The sequence below is a fragment of the Schistocerca serialis genome, chromosome 11 (assembly GCF_023864345.2).
Source record: "Schistocerca serialis cubense isolate TAMUIC-IGC-003099 chromosome 11, iqSchSeri2.2, whole genome shotgun sequence".
NCBI lineage: Eukaryota > Metazoa > Arthropoda > Insecta > Orthoptera > Acrididae > Schistocerca > Schistocerca serialis.
Genome location: NC_064648.1, coordinates 84065536 through 84081657, shown reverse-complemented (window position 1 = coordinate 84081657; position 16122 = coordinate 84065536). Strand labels below are relative to the sequence as shown.

The window sequence follows — 16122 nt, the reverse complement described above, 5'->3', positions numbered from 1 at the left end:
AAATAAAAACGTAATATAAATAAATCAAAAACCGATAATCACAAACTTGACAGGAAAGATAAATTCAGGATTTTTATATGATTTCGCCGACGGTAATAAAGTGTGGATAACTTGTCTGTGCCCGAATGCTTGCCATTGCAGTTGGTTCATTTAACGCAAGATTATTGGGATTCCTCTGGTATTGCTTAAGGGGACGTTTACTATCTTTGCCACGAAAAAAGCATGTTCTTTGAGAATTTTGTTCTTGGGATGTGTTATAGATATCAATGTCAAATGTGGTCACAGTGGTCATTGATATTTCCTCTACAAACTGAAATTTTTTCGACTGGAAATGTCGAAGAGCAACGGTGAAAGTGCCGTCGGAACTAAACAAAATTTCGATGCAGATCCCCACACGCGGTATGTCACAGGTGAGCCGGCTCATCTGGAAACTAAATTGAGTTGACGTTAGCGAAGTACATAAGATTCTTTAGGAGTTGTACCTCTCTTAAGTCGTCAAGCAGATGCGCAAAACTATAGACCTATATCTCTGACGTCGATCTGTTGTAGAATTTTAGAACATGTTTTGTGCTCCAGTATCATGTCGTTTTTGGAAACCGAGAATCTACTCTGTAGGAATCAACATGGATTCCGGAAACAGCGATCGTGTGAGACCCAACACGCTTTATTTGTCATGGGACCCAGAAAATATTAGATACAGGCTCCCAGGTAGATGCTATTTTCCTTGACTTCCGGAAGGCGTTCGATACAGTTCCGCACTGTCGCCTGATAAACAAAGTAAGAGCCTACGGAATATCAGACCAGCTGTGTGGCTGCATTGAAGAGTTTTTAGCAAACAGAACACAGCATGTTGTTATCAATGGAGAGACGTCTACAGACGTTAAAGTAACCTCTGGCGTGCCACAGGGGAGTGTTATGGGACCACTGCTTTTCATAATATACATAAATGACCTAGTAGATAGTGCCGGAAGTTCCATGCGGCTTTTCGCGGATGATGCTGTAGTATACAGAGAAGTTGCACCATTAGAAAATTGTAGCGAAATGCAGAAGATCTGCAGTGATAAGGCACTTGGTGCAGGGAGTGGCAACTGACCCTTAACATAGACAAATGTAATGTATTGCGAATACATAGAAAGAAGGATCCTTTATTGTATGATTATATGGTAGCGGAACAAACACTGGTAGCAGTTACTTCTGTCAAATATCTGGGAGAATGCATGCGGAACGATTTGAAGTGGAATGATCATATAAAGTTAATTGTTGGTAAGGCGGGTGCCAGGTGGAGATTCATTGGGAGAGTCCTTAGAAAATGTAGTCCATCAACAAAGGAGGTGGCTTACAAAACACTCGTTCGGCCTATACTTGAGTATTGTTCATCAGTGTGGGATCCATACCAGATCAGGTTGACGGAGGAGATAGAGAAGATCCAAAGAAGAGCGGCGCGTTTCGTCACAGGGTTACTTGGTAACCGTGATAGCGTTACGGAGATGTTTAGCAAGCTGAAGTGGCAGACTCTGCAAGAGAGGCGCTCTGCATCGCGGTGTAGCTTGCTCGCCAGGTTTCGAGAGGGTGCGTTTCTGGATCAGGTATCGAATATATTGCTTCCCCCTACTTATACCCCCCGAGGAGATCACGAATGTAAGATTAGAGAGATTCGAGCGCGCACGGAGACTTTCAGGCAGTCGTTCTTCCCGCGAACCATACGCGACTGGAACAGAAAAGGGAGGTAATGACAGTGGCGCGTAAAGTGCCCTCCGCCACACACCGTTGGGTGGCTTGCGGAGTATAAATGTAGATGTAGATGTAGATGTATTTGGACCATAGGAAACAAAATGGCGGCCATTTGAAAAAAATAGGGTTTTTAATCGATTTTCGACTTCGTCAGCCAAATAAAAATATTTGTAGTTGATGGATCGGAATTAAATTGGTACAACCCCTAGACAATTTAGTTAGCTTCGTCGGATGTAAAGAATCATGCTAATCGGTTCAGTAGATTTGAAGTTACCATTCCGCTCGATTAAAAAAAAGTCATTTCGAGAAAAACGCGTTTGAAGTTTGACTACATATAAATACGTACGTTCATTCTGCTATTCCGAGTCCATAAACTAGTCCTTCCTCACCCTAATAGAGGGCGTTCTGCTCGATCTGGGTCATCCTGCGCTGCTCCAGAGCCGCTCGTACGGCCGGTGACAAACGGTTTTCGGCCGCTTGGAACTAGTGGTCGTCCGAATGTTTAGCGAACTGCGTCGAATAGAGTCCCAGGGTGACGTGGTCTGCAGAATTGCTGAACACCCTTCGTTGAAGCTGCTCACTGCCAAGAAAGTCGCAGTCTGCACAGTCTTCGCACCAGAATGCAAATGATTGGGGGCTAACTTCCAAACACACGCGTTCAAACTTTCATTTGAATTTCGTGTGTTTCCTCCCAAGTACCGGTACAATAACTCGTCCTCTGTAAGGGCCTCGTAGATCGGGTGAATCACTATTTGAACTTCTTTGGAGAGCGGCTGGTGGTGTTGAGATTCTTGCAGATATCGAGTGGCACCTGCAATGCGCCACTTGCACCACCTATTTTCCCCAGCCGGACAATTTCGGTGTTGTGGGTGGTCATCCGTCGAACACTTTTGGAAATACGTTGCCCAAATGGCCTTCTTCATCTGTTCCACCGAAATGGAATGCCGTCGGATTGCCACGCCTTAGCACGTCGTAAGCTCCTTGATCACTTTATAAGCTGCAATCATGGACAAACAAATAGAATAATATTTCGGGGCTACGAAGTTGAAATTCCCGAAAAAAACTGATGCGTGGAAAAGGCCGATTTCAGGCAGATGCATTTTTTTTGTTCAACCACGAGTAACAAACTTTTCCGTTCCGTATTCGGAAAAACCTTTTCAGGGGTGGATTCTAAACTCTTTCATGGATCCAAAAATGCAATTTAAAAAGAAACGATTTTTTGAACCAAAAGATAGTAAACCTCTCCTTAAAGATGTGTCGAAAGAGGAATTAAAGCAGTGTTTGTATTCGGAGTATACGCTGATGATCCCCAACACTACGATCACCGACCTATTATCGATATAAACCCACCCAGGCAATAGCAGTGTCACCTGGCGAGGAATGACTGCTGGTCAGACACGCACACGTCGCATGTGGTACCAGTGAGTGTGCTGTCCGTGTGTAGAATGGGGAAGGAGTGCGACGTAACCGGGTTTGAACGAGGGCAGATTGATATGGCCCGGACGCTCGCCACGAACATTTCGGAAACTGAACGACTGGTCGGGTGTTCGAGGAGTGCTGTGGTGAGTGTCTTCAAAAAGTAATGACGTCGAAGTGAAACGACATATAGACGTCGTGGGGTTGGGCAGCCACCCCTCGTTACAGATGTCGGCTTCGTAGGCTGAACATGATAGAGGAACAGCACACGTGGCGAACTGTGGTGGAACAAACATCAGACTTTAATGCTGGGCAGCGTGCAAGTGTGTCTGAAGACACAGTGAGTGCATCGAACACTCCCAACGATGGGCCTCGGCAGCCGACGACCCGTGAATGCACCAATATTAGCACCGCAACATCGGCAACTAAGGCTGAAATGGGCAAGTGGCCATGGGCACTTGACGTTGGCACAGTGGCAGAGTGTTCCACGGTCTGATGAATTCCGATACTTTCTTCATCGTGAAGATTGGTGGCTGCGAATTCGTAGTCTTGCAGGAGGACGGCCGGGGAATTTTTGAACAAGATAATGCGCCATGTGGCAAGGCGACGAGTGTGATGGACTGGTTCGAGGAACACAGCGGCGAGCTCCGATTGAGGTGCTGGTCACCCAACTCGATCTGAACCAGATCGAAAACATCTGTTACTGGAATAGATTGACTTGTGTGTGCAGATGTGATGCCAACTCCCTCCAGCGACCTATCAGGTTCTCATTGCTTTCATTCCAAGATGCATCGCATCTATTATCTGTCTCAACAGTGAACCTAGCGGCTGTTAGGGAGGTAGTCATAATATTCCGGCTGATCAGGCGTCCTTGCAGGATCTTTCTCCGGCCCCAGCGATGTCGAGGAATTGATGTTTTACTTATTCCTGATATTCATGGTACACTCGTGAAATGGTGGTACGGGAAGATCCCGACTTCATCGCCGGACGGAGTGGCCGTGCGGTTCTAGGCGCTAAGTCTGGAGCCGAACGACCGCTATGGTCGCAGGTTCGAATCCTGCCTCGGGGTTGGATCTGTGTGACGTCCTTAGGATAGTTAGGTTTAATTAGTTCTAAGTTCTAGGCGACTGATGACCTCAGAAGTTAATTCGTATAGTGCTCAAAGCCGTTTGAACCATTTGAACCAAACGACTTCATCCCAACCTCATGGACGCTGTGTCCCGTCGCTCGTACGCCGACTATTACAGCACCTCCCAACCCACTTAAATCTTGGTAACCTGCTATTGTAGCAACAGTACCCGATTCCACAACTGCGCCAGACACTTGTTGCCTTATATAGACGTTGCCGTCCCCCCCCCCCCCCGCCCCCCACCACTGCGGTTTCGGGGGTAAGAACAGGCCCACAGTGTTCCTGCCTGTTGTAAGAGGCGACTAAAAGGGCTTTATATGATGGTCCCCTGTGGGTTTGACCTCCATACCTCAAAATTCTTCCGAAGAGCGAGCCGATTGGGGAAGGGCACCGCACTTGGTGCATTGTGTCAATCTTGCGATCAGCCCTTTCGTCAACTTAATCGTCGTTGCATTGCAGTCCTGCCCACTCTTCATCTCTTCGGCATGGATACGTTCCTGCGCGCATTCTCCACCTTGCGCTGTGCGGTGCCACTTCTGCACTGACGGTGACAATGGACCACATGTCACCTAACATCCAGCATCATAGCCAGTCCGTTGTGGTGGCGTCGCCATGTACCCTGTTGGTTGTAGCCCCCTGACAACACAGGGATCGCTCTACTGATGCCTGCGCCGTTAACTCACCACGTATGCCAAGGAGTAGATGCCTATCCTCCTGGGGTATCGGGGCTCCTGGCAATGGCCATCCTGCCAGGTGGCTCTTGCTGAGGCTGGGTGGCGCCCGTGGGCAGGGCCCTTGGTGGAAGTAGGTGGCATCAGGGTGGATGACTTGCGATGAAGCGTGGTACATCATCTCTCGCTGGCGGCCAGCCGCCAGCAGTGTCTAAGCGTTCTTGGTCTCAATTTAATGCTCAGAAGTACGATCCGAAAACGTTCCCCTCCTGACCATGCCGTGGGAGGACAGTCTCAGGATGGCAGTCACAGTTATTCGCCCCGATTCTTAGTTTGTACGAGAGCTGATGGGGAGTCTTTCTATCCACAAAGCCTCAGTTCTTCATCGAGGACAAGTTTGGGGAGATGGAGGGCTTGTCCAAAATGCCCTCTGGGTCAGTACTGATACAAATGGCATCCTCTGCCCAGTCATGATGGTTACTTGCTTGTGACAAGTTGGGGGATGTTGCCGTTACTATCACACCCCATAAGAGTTTGAATATTGTCCAGGGAGTTATTTACCGTAGGGACCTTCTTTTGCGGTCTGATGACGAGCTGCGCGCCAAATTAGAGCGCTGAGGTGTCCATTTCGTCTGGCGCGTTCATCGGGGTCCGAAGGGTAATCAGATTGCTACCGGTGCCTTCATCTTGGCCTTCGAGAGTGATACATTACCGGAGAAGGTCAAGGTGATGGTCTACCGATGTGATGTCAAGCCCTATATCCCTCCCCCGATGCGGTGCTTTAAGTGCTGGAAGTTTGGCTGTATGTCTTCCCGCTGCACTTCCAGCCTCACTTTTCGAGATTGTGGACGCCCATCACATCCCAATACTCCATGCGCTCCGCCTCCCATCGTGTCAACTGCGGAGAGCATCATTCACATTGCTCGCCAGACTGCAGAATCTTCCAGAAAGAGCGCAAAATCATGGAATATAAGTCCCTGGACCAACTGACCTATACTGAGGCCAAAAGAAAATACGACATACTACACCCTGTGCAAATGACATCTTCCTACGCTGCTGCTACAACAACTGTGTTAGCCCCATCGGTTTCGAGAACTCCGGCCGGATCGACGAGCAGTACAACTCCTTCTGCCCCCTTGCCTGAGGGGGGCTCTTCCCCCTGGTTACTCCTGCACACCTACCTTAGGAGCAACGCCCTCCCACCCATCGGGTATGTCCATCCCCACTTCTCCCACGTCTTTGGCTACTCTCGCTCATATGGGATCCCTTGGGTCCCTCCCTTCCCAGGCTTCCACCAGCAGGAAGAATGACGCCAGACAATGGCATAAATCCCCACCAGTGGCTGGTCATAGGGCTTCTCGATCCTACTACGTCCTGGAGACTGAATTGGTGAAGGCCTCCCAGCCAGTGAAAGCCAAAGTTCAGTGAGAGACATCCAAGAGAAAGACCTCTAATGCAAAAAGGGCTTGTGGTGGCACCCTTCGAGCTCTGCGTCTGAGGATGAGGTCGAGATCCTGGCGTCCGCTGAGGACCTTGATCTCGCCGGTCCCTCAGACGCCATGGATGTCACTCGCACGGGTACTGAATTGGATGCAGTGAGTGAACAAGCGGTGTAAATTGCCTTCCCAGTCCCTTCACACCTTTCTCAGCCAAGGACAATACTATACTCCAGTGGAACTGCAGCAGTTTTTTCCAACATCTAGCTGAGCTCCGACAACTTCTCAGTGTTCACCCTTTCTTCTTGGTTTCCAGCATTGCGAAGCACTGCCCTCCATGGTTATCAGGGTTATTATAAGAACCGGGCAGCTTATGCAAAGGTGTCTGGAGGCGTCTGCATCTATGTCCTTCACTCTCTTCACAGCGAGTCTGTCCCTCTACAAACACCTTTAGAGGCTGTCGCTGTTCGGGTGTGGACGCCACAGGCTGTTACCGTTTGCAGTCTATACCTTCCACTGGATGGTGCTGTTGCGCAGCATAACCTGGCTGCACTGATAGCCCAATTGCCGCCACATTTCTTGTTACTGGGCGACTTTAATGCCCATAACCCTCTGTGGGGTGGGTCAGTGCCGACAGGTCGAGGCGCCACCGTTGAGCATGTATTGGCACAGCTCGATCTTTCCATTTTACATGATGTTGCCTTCACACAGTTTTGTGTGGTGCATGGCATGTACTCCGCCATCGTTCTTTCGATCTGCAGCCCTAGCCTCTTACCTTCTGTCCAATGGAGTGTGCATGACGTGTGCCACAGTGTCACTCTTCTCGGCGCCCTATCAGATGGGCTATGAATAAGGCTGACTGGGACTTGTTCTCCTCCACTGCCGCTATTGAGCCTCTTTCTAATGATGACATTGATGTGGTGGTTCACTCGGTCACCACCGGCATCGTTACTGCCGCAGAATCTGCCATTCCCCATTCTTCTGGAAACCTTCTGCGGAGTACTGTGCCTTGGTGGTCGCCTAAGATCGCTGAAGCGATTAAAGATCGCTGGCGGGCGCTCCAGCATCACAAGCATCATTCCATAGATCACCTCATTGCCTTCAAATGGCTGCGTGCGCAAGCCCACCGCCTTATCCGCCACTGTGAGCAGGAGTGCTAGGAGCGTTATGTGTCCACCATTGGCCTCCATGTCACTCCATCGCAGGTCTGGGCCAAGATTCGACGTCTGTATGGCTATCGGACCCCTGTCAGCGTCCCTGCACTCTCACTGAATGGTCAGTTTCTACTGACTCCGACGTAATTGCCAACCACTTGGCAGAGCGTTTTGCACTGAGTTCTGCTTCTGCAAATTATCCACTGGCCTTCCGCTCCATTAAAGAGCGGATGGAACGTGGGAGCCTTTCATTTCGCACCCACCATCCTGAAGCCTACAATGTTCCATTGAGTGAATGGGAATTTCACAGTGCCCTAGCTGCTTGCCCTGATACAGCTCCTGGGCCAGATCGCATCCACTGTCAGATGCTGAAACACCATTCAGTGGACTGCCAGCGATGGCTCCTCGACCGTCTCTGGGTCGAGGGTGAGTTTCCATCGCAATGGCAGGAAAGTATTGTTATCCCCATTTTGAAACCTGGCATGAACTATTTGGAGGTGGACAGCTACCGCCCCATTAGCCTCACCAACGTTCTTTGCAAGTTGCTCGAACAGATGGTGAGCCAGCGATTGAGTTGGGTACTCGAGATACGGGGCCTCCTGGCTCCGTCTCAGGGTGGGTTGTGAAATGGCTGCTCTTCCGCCGACAATCTGGTGAGCCTGGAGTCAGCCATCCATACGGCCTTTGCCCACCGTCAGCACCTGGCCGCTATCTTTCTCGACAGGCGGAAGTCGTGCCCTACATGGTGCCATCACATCCTCTCTACACTTCATGATTGGGGTCTTTGGGGTCCGCAGCCGATTTTGATACGCAATTTTCTGCCACATCGTACCTTCCGCGTGCAAGTTGCGGCTTCTCATAGTTCCTCCCGAGTTCAGGAGAACGGGGTGCCACAGGGATCTGTTTTAAGTGTCTGCCTGTTTTCAATAGCATTTAACGGGCTCGCTGCGGCGGTGGGAACGTCTGTCTCAGCTGCCTTTACTACAGCTCTAATGGCATTGCAGCTGCTGAGCGTCAGCTGCAGGGCGCTATCCGCAAGGCGGAGTCTTGGGCGGTAGCGCATGGCTTCCAGTTTTCGGCTGCCAAGACCTGCGTTATGCATTTCTGCCGGTGACCCACTGTTCACCCTGAGCCACAGCTATATCTTGACGTCGAACCTCTTGCTGTGGTGGAGACACATCGGTTTCTGGGTGTGGTTTTTGATGCCTGATTGACTTGGCTCCCACATATTCACAGTTTAAACAGATGTGTTGGTGGCATCTTAATGCTCTGTGATGCTTGAGGCGCACCAGCTGGGGGCCGACCGATCTACCCTCTTACAGCTCCACCAGGCATCAATCCAGTTCCGTATGGATTATGGGAGCCTGGCTTATGGTTCAGCATCCCCTTCTGCACTGCGGGTGCAGGACCCAATCCTTCACAGCGGAATACGACTTGCTTTCCGGACCAGCCCTGTGGACAGCATACTTGTGGAGGCAGGTGTACCTCCAATGCAGTTACGGCGCCAACATTTACTGGCTGCTTATGCTGCCCATGTTTGTAACTTGCCTGGGCATCCAAATTATCATCTCCTGTTCCCATAGTCAGTCGTCCATCACCCAGAACTTCGGCCCCAGTTGGGTTGTACGATCGCCGACCGCGCCCTAGACCTTCTCTCCAGGCTTGGGGTTTTCCCTGTTCCGCCTCCTTTCCGGGCCCCTCTGCGTACACCCCCGAGGTGTGTGCCCCACCCTTGCCTTCGGCTTGAATTGGCACAGTGCCCAAAGGACTCAGTCCCTCCAGAGGCCTTCCGCCGCCGCTTTTATTCCATCCTAGCCACGTATCAGAGCTCTGGCAGTGTATACACTGACGGTTCGATGGTTACTGGTCAGGTCGGTTATGCTCGAGCTCTAGGGGACCGTTACGAACAACGATCCTTGCCTGCGGGCTGCAGCGTTTTCACTGCTGAACTGGTCGCCATCTTTCGTGCCCTAGAGTATATCCACTCCTAGTAAGGTGAGCCCTTCGATATCTGTAGCGACACCCTGAGCAATTTACGAGCTATCGACCAGCGTTTCCCTCGCTCTCGTCTGGTGATGGCTGTTCAGGAGTCCCTCATGCTCCTGCCCATTGCGGCCACTCTGTGGTCTTTGTGTGGACCCCTGGTCATGTCGATATCCCCCGCCAATGAACATGTTGACCGCCTGGCCGAATAGGCCACCAGTGAACCGACCCTGGAGATTGGACTCCTGGAGACTGATTTGTGAGTAGTCTTACGCCGCAAAGTTTTCGCGCTATGGGACGCTGAATGGCGCGGTCTGACCACCCCTAACAAGCTCCGTGCCGTCAAGGAGGCGACGACTGTGTGGCGGTCATCCATGCGGGTCTCTCGCGAGGAGTCTGTTGTCCTCTGCTGGCTGCGCATTGGGCACACTCGGCTGACGCACGGCCACTTATTGCGCCGAGAGGAGCCCCCCCTCTATGTCGCTGCGGGTCCGTTTTGTCTGTTGCCCACATTTTGTTGGAGTGTCGCCTTTTAGCTGTGCTCAGGCAGACGTCAGCGCTGCCTGATACGCTCCCTGCCCTTTTAACAGATGACTCTGTCATGGCGGACTTAGTTTTGCGTTTTATTCGGGCAGGGGGCTTTTATCGCTTACTGTAAGTGTTTGTCCTTTTGTGTTGATTCTGGCCTATGGCCTACGATTTTAGTCTGAAATTTTAATATGTTTCTCGGTGGTTGGCTTTTCCGTTTTTGTTTCTATGGTCGGCCAACCACCGTCATATTCTGTGTGATTTTAGTTCGTCTTGTCTGGTCTTTGCCTAAGTTTCTCTTGTCCGGTGTCGTCTGTCATTTTTCCATTGTCCGTTTATGTTCATTGTGAGTGTTTTTACGTTTTGGAACAAGGGACCGATAACCGTAGCAGTCTGGTCCCTTTAATCCCCCAAAACCAACCAACCAACCAACCATTGCCGCCCGCAACGCCGTACTCTGCCTTGTTACATATCTCTGTATTTGGATACACATGCCTATTGTGTAAGGTGGGGTAAATCTGACCTAGTACTTTCTTGTGGCTGTAAAACGCTTTTCCGAGGTTGGAACTTATCTTCACATACGTTATTATTATAGGTAATATGAAGGAGCAACTGTTTGCAAAATATTTTTGTTATACCATCAACAGTTTTTGAGATATCAGTATTTTAAGATACGTCCTTTTTCCATTTGCAAAAATGGTGAGTTAAATCCGATCCCCTATTTGTTTGGCTGATTTACACACATAAATAGTTCTAAATCAACGCTTTTTTGGGAAATAATTATAAGCAATTATGTTTTTTACATAAATGAACAAAATGAATCCAAAAAAATAGTAATATTTAGAGTACAAAATGTACTGAAAGTTGAATGAATGTAAATTTCAATTGAAAAAAGACGATTTCATCGCACGGCGGTGCAACAGCAATGTCGATCTCGGAATGTTAAAATCGCGATCAAAAGTTCCTAAAGACATTCCCATTTCCACTGCAGCAACTGCTCGGCCAATGTCGTTTTGATTGCACTTTGCAGTTTTTCTTCGCAATTTCGTACCATTTTCCTAAAAATAGACAAAAATTCACTTTGTTTCCATAAATAAGTAATTCCATACACATACACGATAAAAAAAATATGCGGTCGGAATTACTCATTGAAACAATTTACACGAAATATCCAACAAAAAACGATACATACACAGAATAGGTCACTAAATGCACTACAAAATCGCTAACTATTTGTTTTGCGATCAATAAGGTAAATCTAGTGATGCAATTTGCACAAAAATTAAATTGAAATAATCGAAAACGCACTTGTTTTCTATTGGATGTCTAAATGTCAAATGCGGCAAAGCTGTCTAGATGACATTTTCGTTATTTCGAATGCTCTACATGGTAACACTAATGCAAAATCGCTCCGCTTTGCCGTTTCTCACAAATAGAGGGCGGACGGGTTTACCCACACAGTCGGATCTACCCCACCTTGCCCTACCAGTTTATCTGACCCTTCACTGTATTTACATTAATGGTTTACAAACCACGATACAGACTGTAGCAGAGGTTACATTATGTGGCCAGTATCACTTCTCTCATCCTATTTTCCGATCCTACCCGTGAAAGTCTCAGGAGTAATGAGGGGTCAGCAAAAAATGTAGTAAATTACTTTCTTCTTGTTTTGCACAAATCGCCTAAATACATGTTTTGGAAAAAAGAGAAAATTGTCATGCATTTCTGTAGTGTCAGGGTTCGAAGATTTTTGTTGCACATATTGATGAAAACTTGAACTGGGGAAACGCCGAAATAGTTGAACGAACTGTTTGAATTAGTTTGTTGCATGAAGTAATTATAATCATTAGGCACATAGAAGTCACGTGTTGTTCATTTTCTGTGACTGATTTTAAAGTGCATAATATTTTATAATGGCTCCTCGCACAGATAAGAATTACTCCCGCAACAAATTAATGAAAGTAACAGCTGCTGAATTCGAGTGAATTTATATTTTGCAGTCTGTGTTGTCAAAATCGTCGCTGTAAAACAATTAGTTTACCCAAGGAAATAAAATGCCTGATACACAGAAAAAATGTATTTAAATGCTGATGAATACCGTTTCTTCTAAACAATTACTTATAATGTACAGACGATATCTTGAATAGTAATATGTAGCTATATGAATAGATTCGTTTTTGTAATAACTGTGTACTACTTTTGTTCCATTGACATTCCGAATGTGTTGTTCCACGTAACCTTGACTTCTTTTTGCGGTTTTCGGTATAAAGTATTTGTTTTTGTTGACAAAAGGAAGCGGACAGTAGACAACAGTTAAAAAGTATTGTTGAGGTTTTTCATTAAAATGTTTTTATCAAAACAAAAAAGAATATCTGAATAATTCGAAATTAGTTTTTTGGCATTTAGTCCGTTATTGATTTGCACATTTTACTATTTATGTTAATGACTCTGCAGAATTCTCATAACCTCAACTATAAACTGAGTGATTACATTTATTCTTTTCACTATTTCTCATCAACAGTCTACTTTTTATTGTCATATTAATGTGGCATCATTCAGATGTTTAATTATTTTCTTGCTGTAGTCAAGTATGAAGTTAGCAGCACAGCACTGGCAGTGCCAGCTGGCTGGGTTTTTGTGCATCAGAAGACATCTGTGTGCTGGTCTTCTGCAGTGGGGTACCTGGGCAAGCAGGAGCTCTGGATGTTTACGCAGTGAACATTCCCCGTTGCTTCTCTAGGAAGTGAAGCTGTAATGTGCTTGGGTCAAATGGCTCTGAGCACTAGACTGCTGAGGTCATCAGTCCCCTAGAATTAGAACTACTTAAACCTAACTAACCTAAGGACATCACACACATCCATGCCCGAGGCAGGATTCGAACCGGCGACCGTAGCGGTCGGGCGGTTCCGGACTGTAGCGCCTAGAACCGCTCGGCCACTCCGGCCGGCTGTAATGTGCTTCTCAAAGCTGAAGTAGAGGCATTTGAGATACGAACTGTAGGCTTCGACCAGTGACTTAGTAGTGACGGATGTCTCACAATAGGTTCTTGGTGAGCTTTTGGAACTGCATTTCCGTATAGCGCTGTTTGTACTCATAATCTTCGATGGTTTCGAACCAAATTATATTTTTAATTCGTGCTGTGTATGAGAAGCAGTTTCGAGCCAAATAATATTTTTAATCCGTGCTGTGCATGAGAAACAAAATACTGTCTCCTATATTTCGTAGGGCATTACAATATTCTGTCAATTTATCAGTCTTTTTTCTTCGCAAATACCTTTTTATTCGTACTATTTATCGTGCTCTCCACTGTATCTGACGGGCTTCTTTTACACTACTCGATTCGCATCCTTTCTGACAAATAGTTGTCGTTGTGATACTTTCTTCGATTTACTATTGGTATGTACATAATAATACTAAGCATGTATCGCAGTCTCCACTTGAGCTATATAGCTAAGATTTGTATTCTGATGCTATTTAAGATTTACTTACGATAAATAAATTTTTTACTTCCGGTAAACCTTTCAGAGCATAAGGTCATGGTCCACGGAACTCTCCTGTTTCTAATTTTCTTAGGCCGGGGCAAACGCCACTCGCATTCTAACGGGCTCGAGATTTCCCAATATGCTGCAGCGTTCGGTACAGTATCGAACAATCACTTGACATTTGTGAAGCGCGGCGCGAGTGCAAGATATTCGCAAGAAACTCCGGACTAGCACAACAATAAGATGTGGCTCTGCTTAAAATTAGACAATTTCCTGAAACACTGGAGGAAGCTGCTTCAAATCCTACCACTGCACAAACTCCTATCGTGTTTAAACAAATTTAGAATATGAGTTCCCGTAAAGTATCGCTATGTAAGGAAGTATATGCATTTATACTGATTTTAAGCGAAGGTTACAGACATTGTCTTCCAGAAAATATTACTTGACTGAACCCAGTACAATATTTTATTTGTTTATGAGGAGCGGTAATTATATGTTTTAAATTAGCAATTGAGTCCCTGTTCACATATTACAATATCACATAAAAACGTTACCAGGTTTTAATCGGCATGAACACAAGACGGCAACATTCAGATGGAACAGTTTAGACCATTGGTCAGTAATTATATGCCGAACAAACGAATTGTGTAATAAAAAAGTGACAGTAATTTTCATGGCGATAATGAATTACAGCTGCGAGATCTGGCTTGGCGATATTACACTAGATCTCACTAGATGGGGGGAGGGGGGGGGGGATGATCGAAAGCTCGAGAGTTGGACAGAATAATAACTAATATTTTTATTTATTTGTTGCCGTTGTCACGCATTTTCATTTCAGTCGATGTTTCACAGTCATTTTTATTACTAAAACCCACAGCGCATTGAAAACGCTAAGTCATGTTGTGATAGTGCAAACAAAAGTCAGTAGACGTTAACTATTCGAACAGTTCGAGACGTGTTCAAGCACAGCCCTAGCGTTTCGTCCAGAACTGCGCTGGAGGCTTTGTGCCTCCGGTGAGTTTTGCCGACTGGCTGGTCGGACGTGTAGGAGCGACATATGTAGAGTAGGAAAGGGGCACGATCGGAGTTACACATGATAAGCGGAGACGATCTTTGTCAAAGACAAACCGTAACTGTCGATTGTCGTTCTGCCAAAGATAAAAAACGGTTTAGTGATTCTGCAGAGCTACTGTCCATTTGTCGCTAAGTTTATATGGTCTCTTCTTTCCTGTTGTAATTATCCCTACGTTTATACATTTCGATGGCTTCTCTACATAGCCGTGGGTAATAGTTTAACGTCGTACATAATATTTTCGTTCCAGAAAAATTCGCTTCGTGACTTCCTGGCTGAAGAGCATGCTGTGCTACAGCCGATTTGTCTATTTCCCCTACTCGGAAAAGACTTTTGTGTACCTTTACTCGCATCTCTCGGTCTTTACAATTATAAACTTTCCAACATGTACGCGCCATTTATATATGCCAATGCTAACAGGGGAGGGCGTTTATCTTCACAGACCTTTCCTTTGTTGGTCTAAAAACCGCTCTAATTTCATGTTTCTGTAAAATCTTTCCGATCTGATCCGTTAGATTTTCAGTAAAAGTTCAGAAGATGCCCAAAGGACTTCTGGACGATACGTTAGGAAAACGAGATTTTTGTGGACCACGACCTCATATCGCGAATGGTTTACCGGCAGCAATATCATTTGGCCATGAAAGTCTTCATTCTATCAACGAATTTTTAGTTCATTCGGTGGGTCGTGATGCCTATTACAGTTGTTGAACTTGTCTTTACGATTTGTGATTTGCTTTATTTACAAGAAATGTTTACCTTTTTGTATGTGATCCATCATAATAGTTGTAATTTGAACTAAAATTTCCAGATGCAGTAAATTCTCGTAATCAAAACGGTATTTGTAGCTTATGATTCAAAACATCGACAATTATAGACGCTATACTCGTCATGTAGTTTACGCCGTTTGTCACTTGTTTACTACGTCACTTCGCTAGCCGGTTATTAACATTCCAGATTCCTCTTCATTCCACTTCTAAAGGCAGACGTAGTTTACTCCTTGTTACATTTTTGGAGTGGATGTCACATTTAAAATTTTACAAAGGAACCAATGTCCTGGTGTTTGTCAGTGGCATTATTTATCGCACTGCTCTCTTCAACAATCTGTTTGTACAATGCTAGCTTGTGAGCCCTATTTTCAGTACTATACCGTTAATCAGTTCACGATTCTGCGCTTTACTCAGTCTGTTGTTTGACAATAAAAGTTACTGCATTCATCACTGTCATCGTATTCTAATAGGCATTTGACACGACTATAGTTTCTAAATTTTAATCCCTTTTTTTTCTATCCCTTTAGAGTTACACATCACAATAACAATTACTGTATTCTTCGTTATAATGATGTTCTTATGAACAGTGTGCAGACTCAAACTTGTAATTTTTTAATGATGCTCCTTTTTAATTTTGTATTCCTTTTATAGATCCCGTACGAGGTGACTACAAATTTTCTGCAAGAGATGTAGATCAAACTAGTGTTCTCTTGGAATGGTCTGTAAGTATACAGCTAACATCTGTTGAATAAA

At 46.1% G+C, this 16122-nt stretch overlaps 1 protein-coding gene across 4 annotated transcripts in view; it reads left to right on the top strand.

Annotated features, from left to right (window-relative positions):
- Window positions 1–16122, top strand: part of LOC126426407 (tenascin-like) — a 562410-nt gene that overhangs the window by 382039 nt on the left and 164249 nt on the right. For all 4 annotated transcript variants that reach the window (XM_050088324.1, XM_050088323.1, XM_050088325.1 and 1 more), the window contains exon 16: window positions 16021–16091. In XM_050088324.1, coding sequence (XP_049944281.1) covers window positions 16021–16091 — 71 coding nt within the window. The remainder of the gene's footprint in view (window positions 1–16020; window positions 16092–16122) is intronic.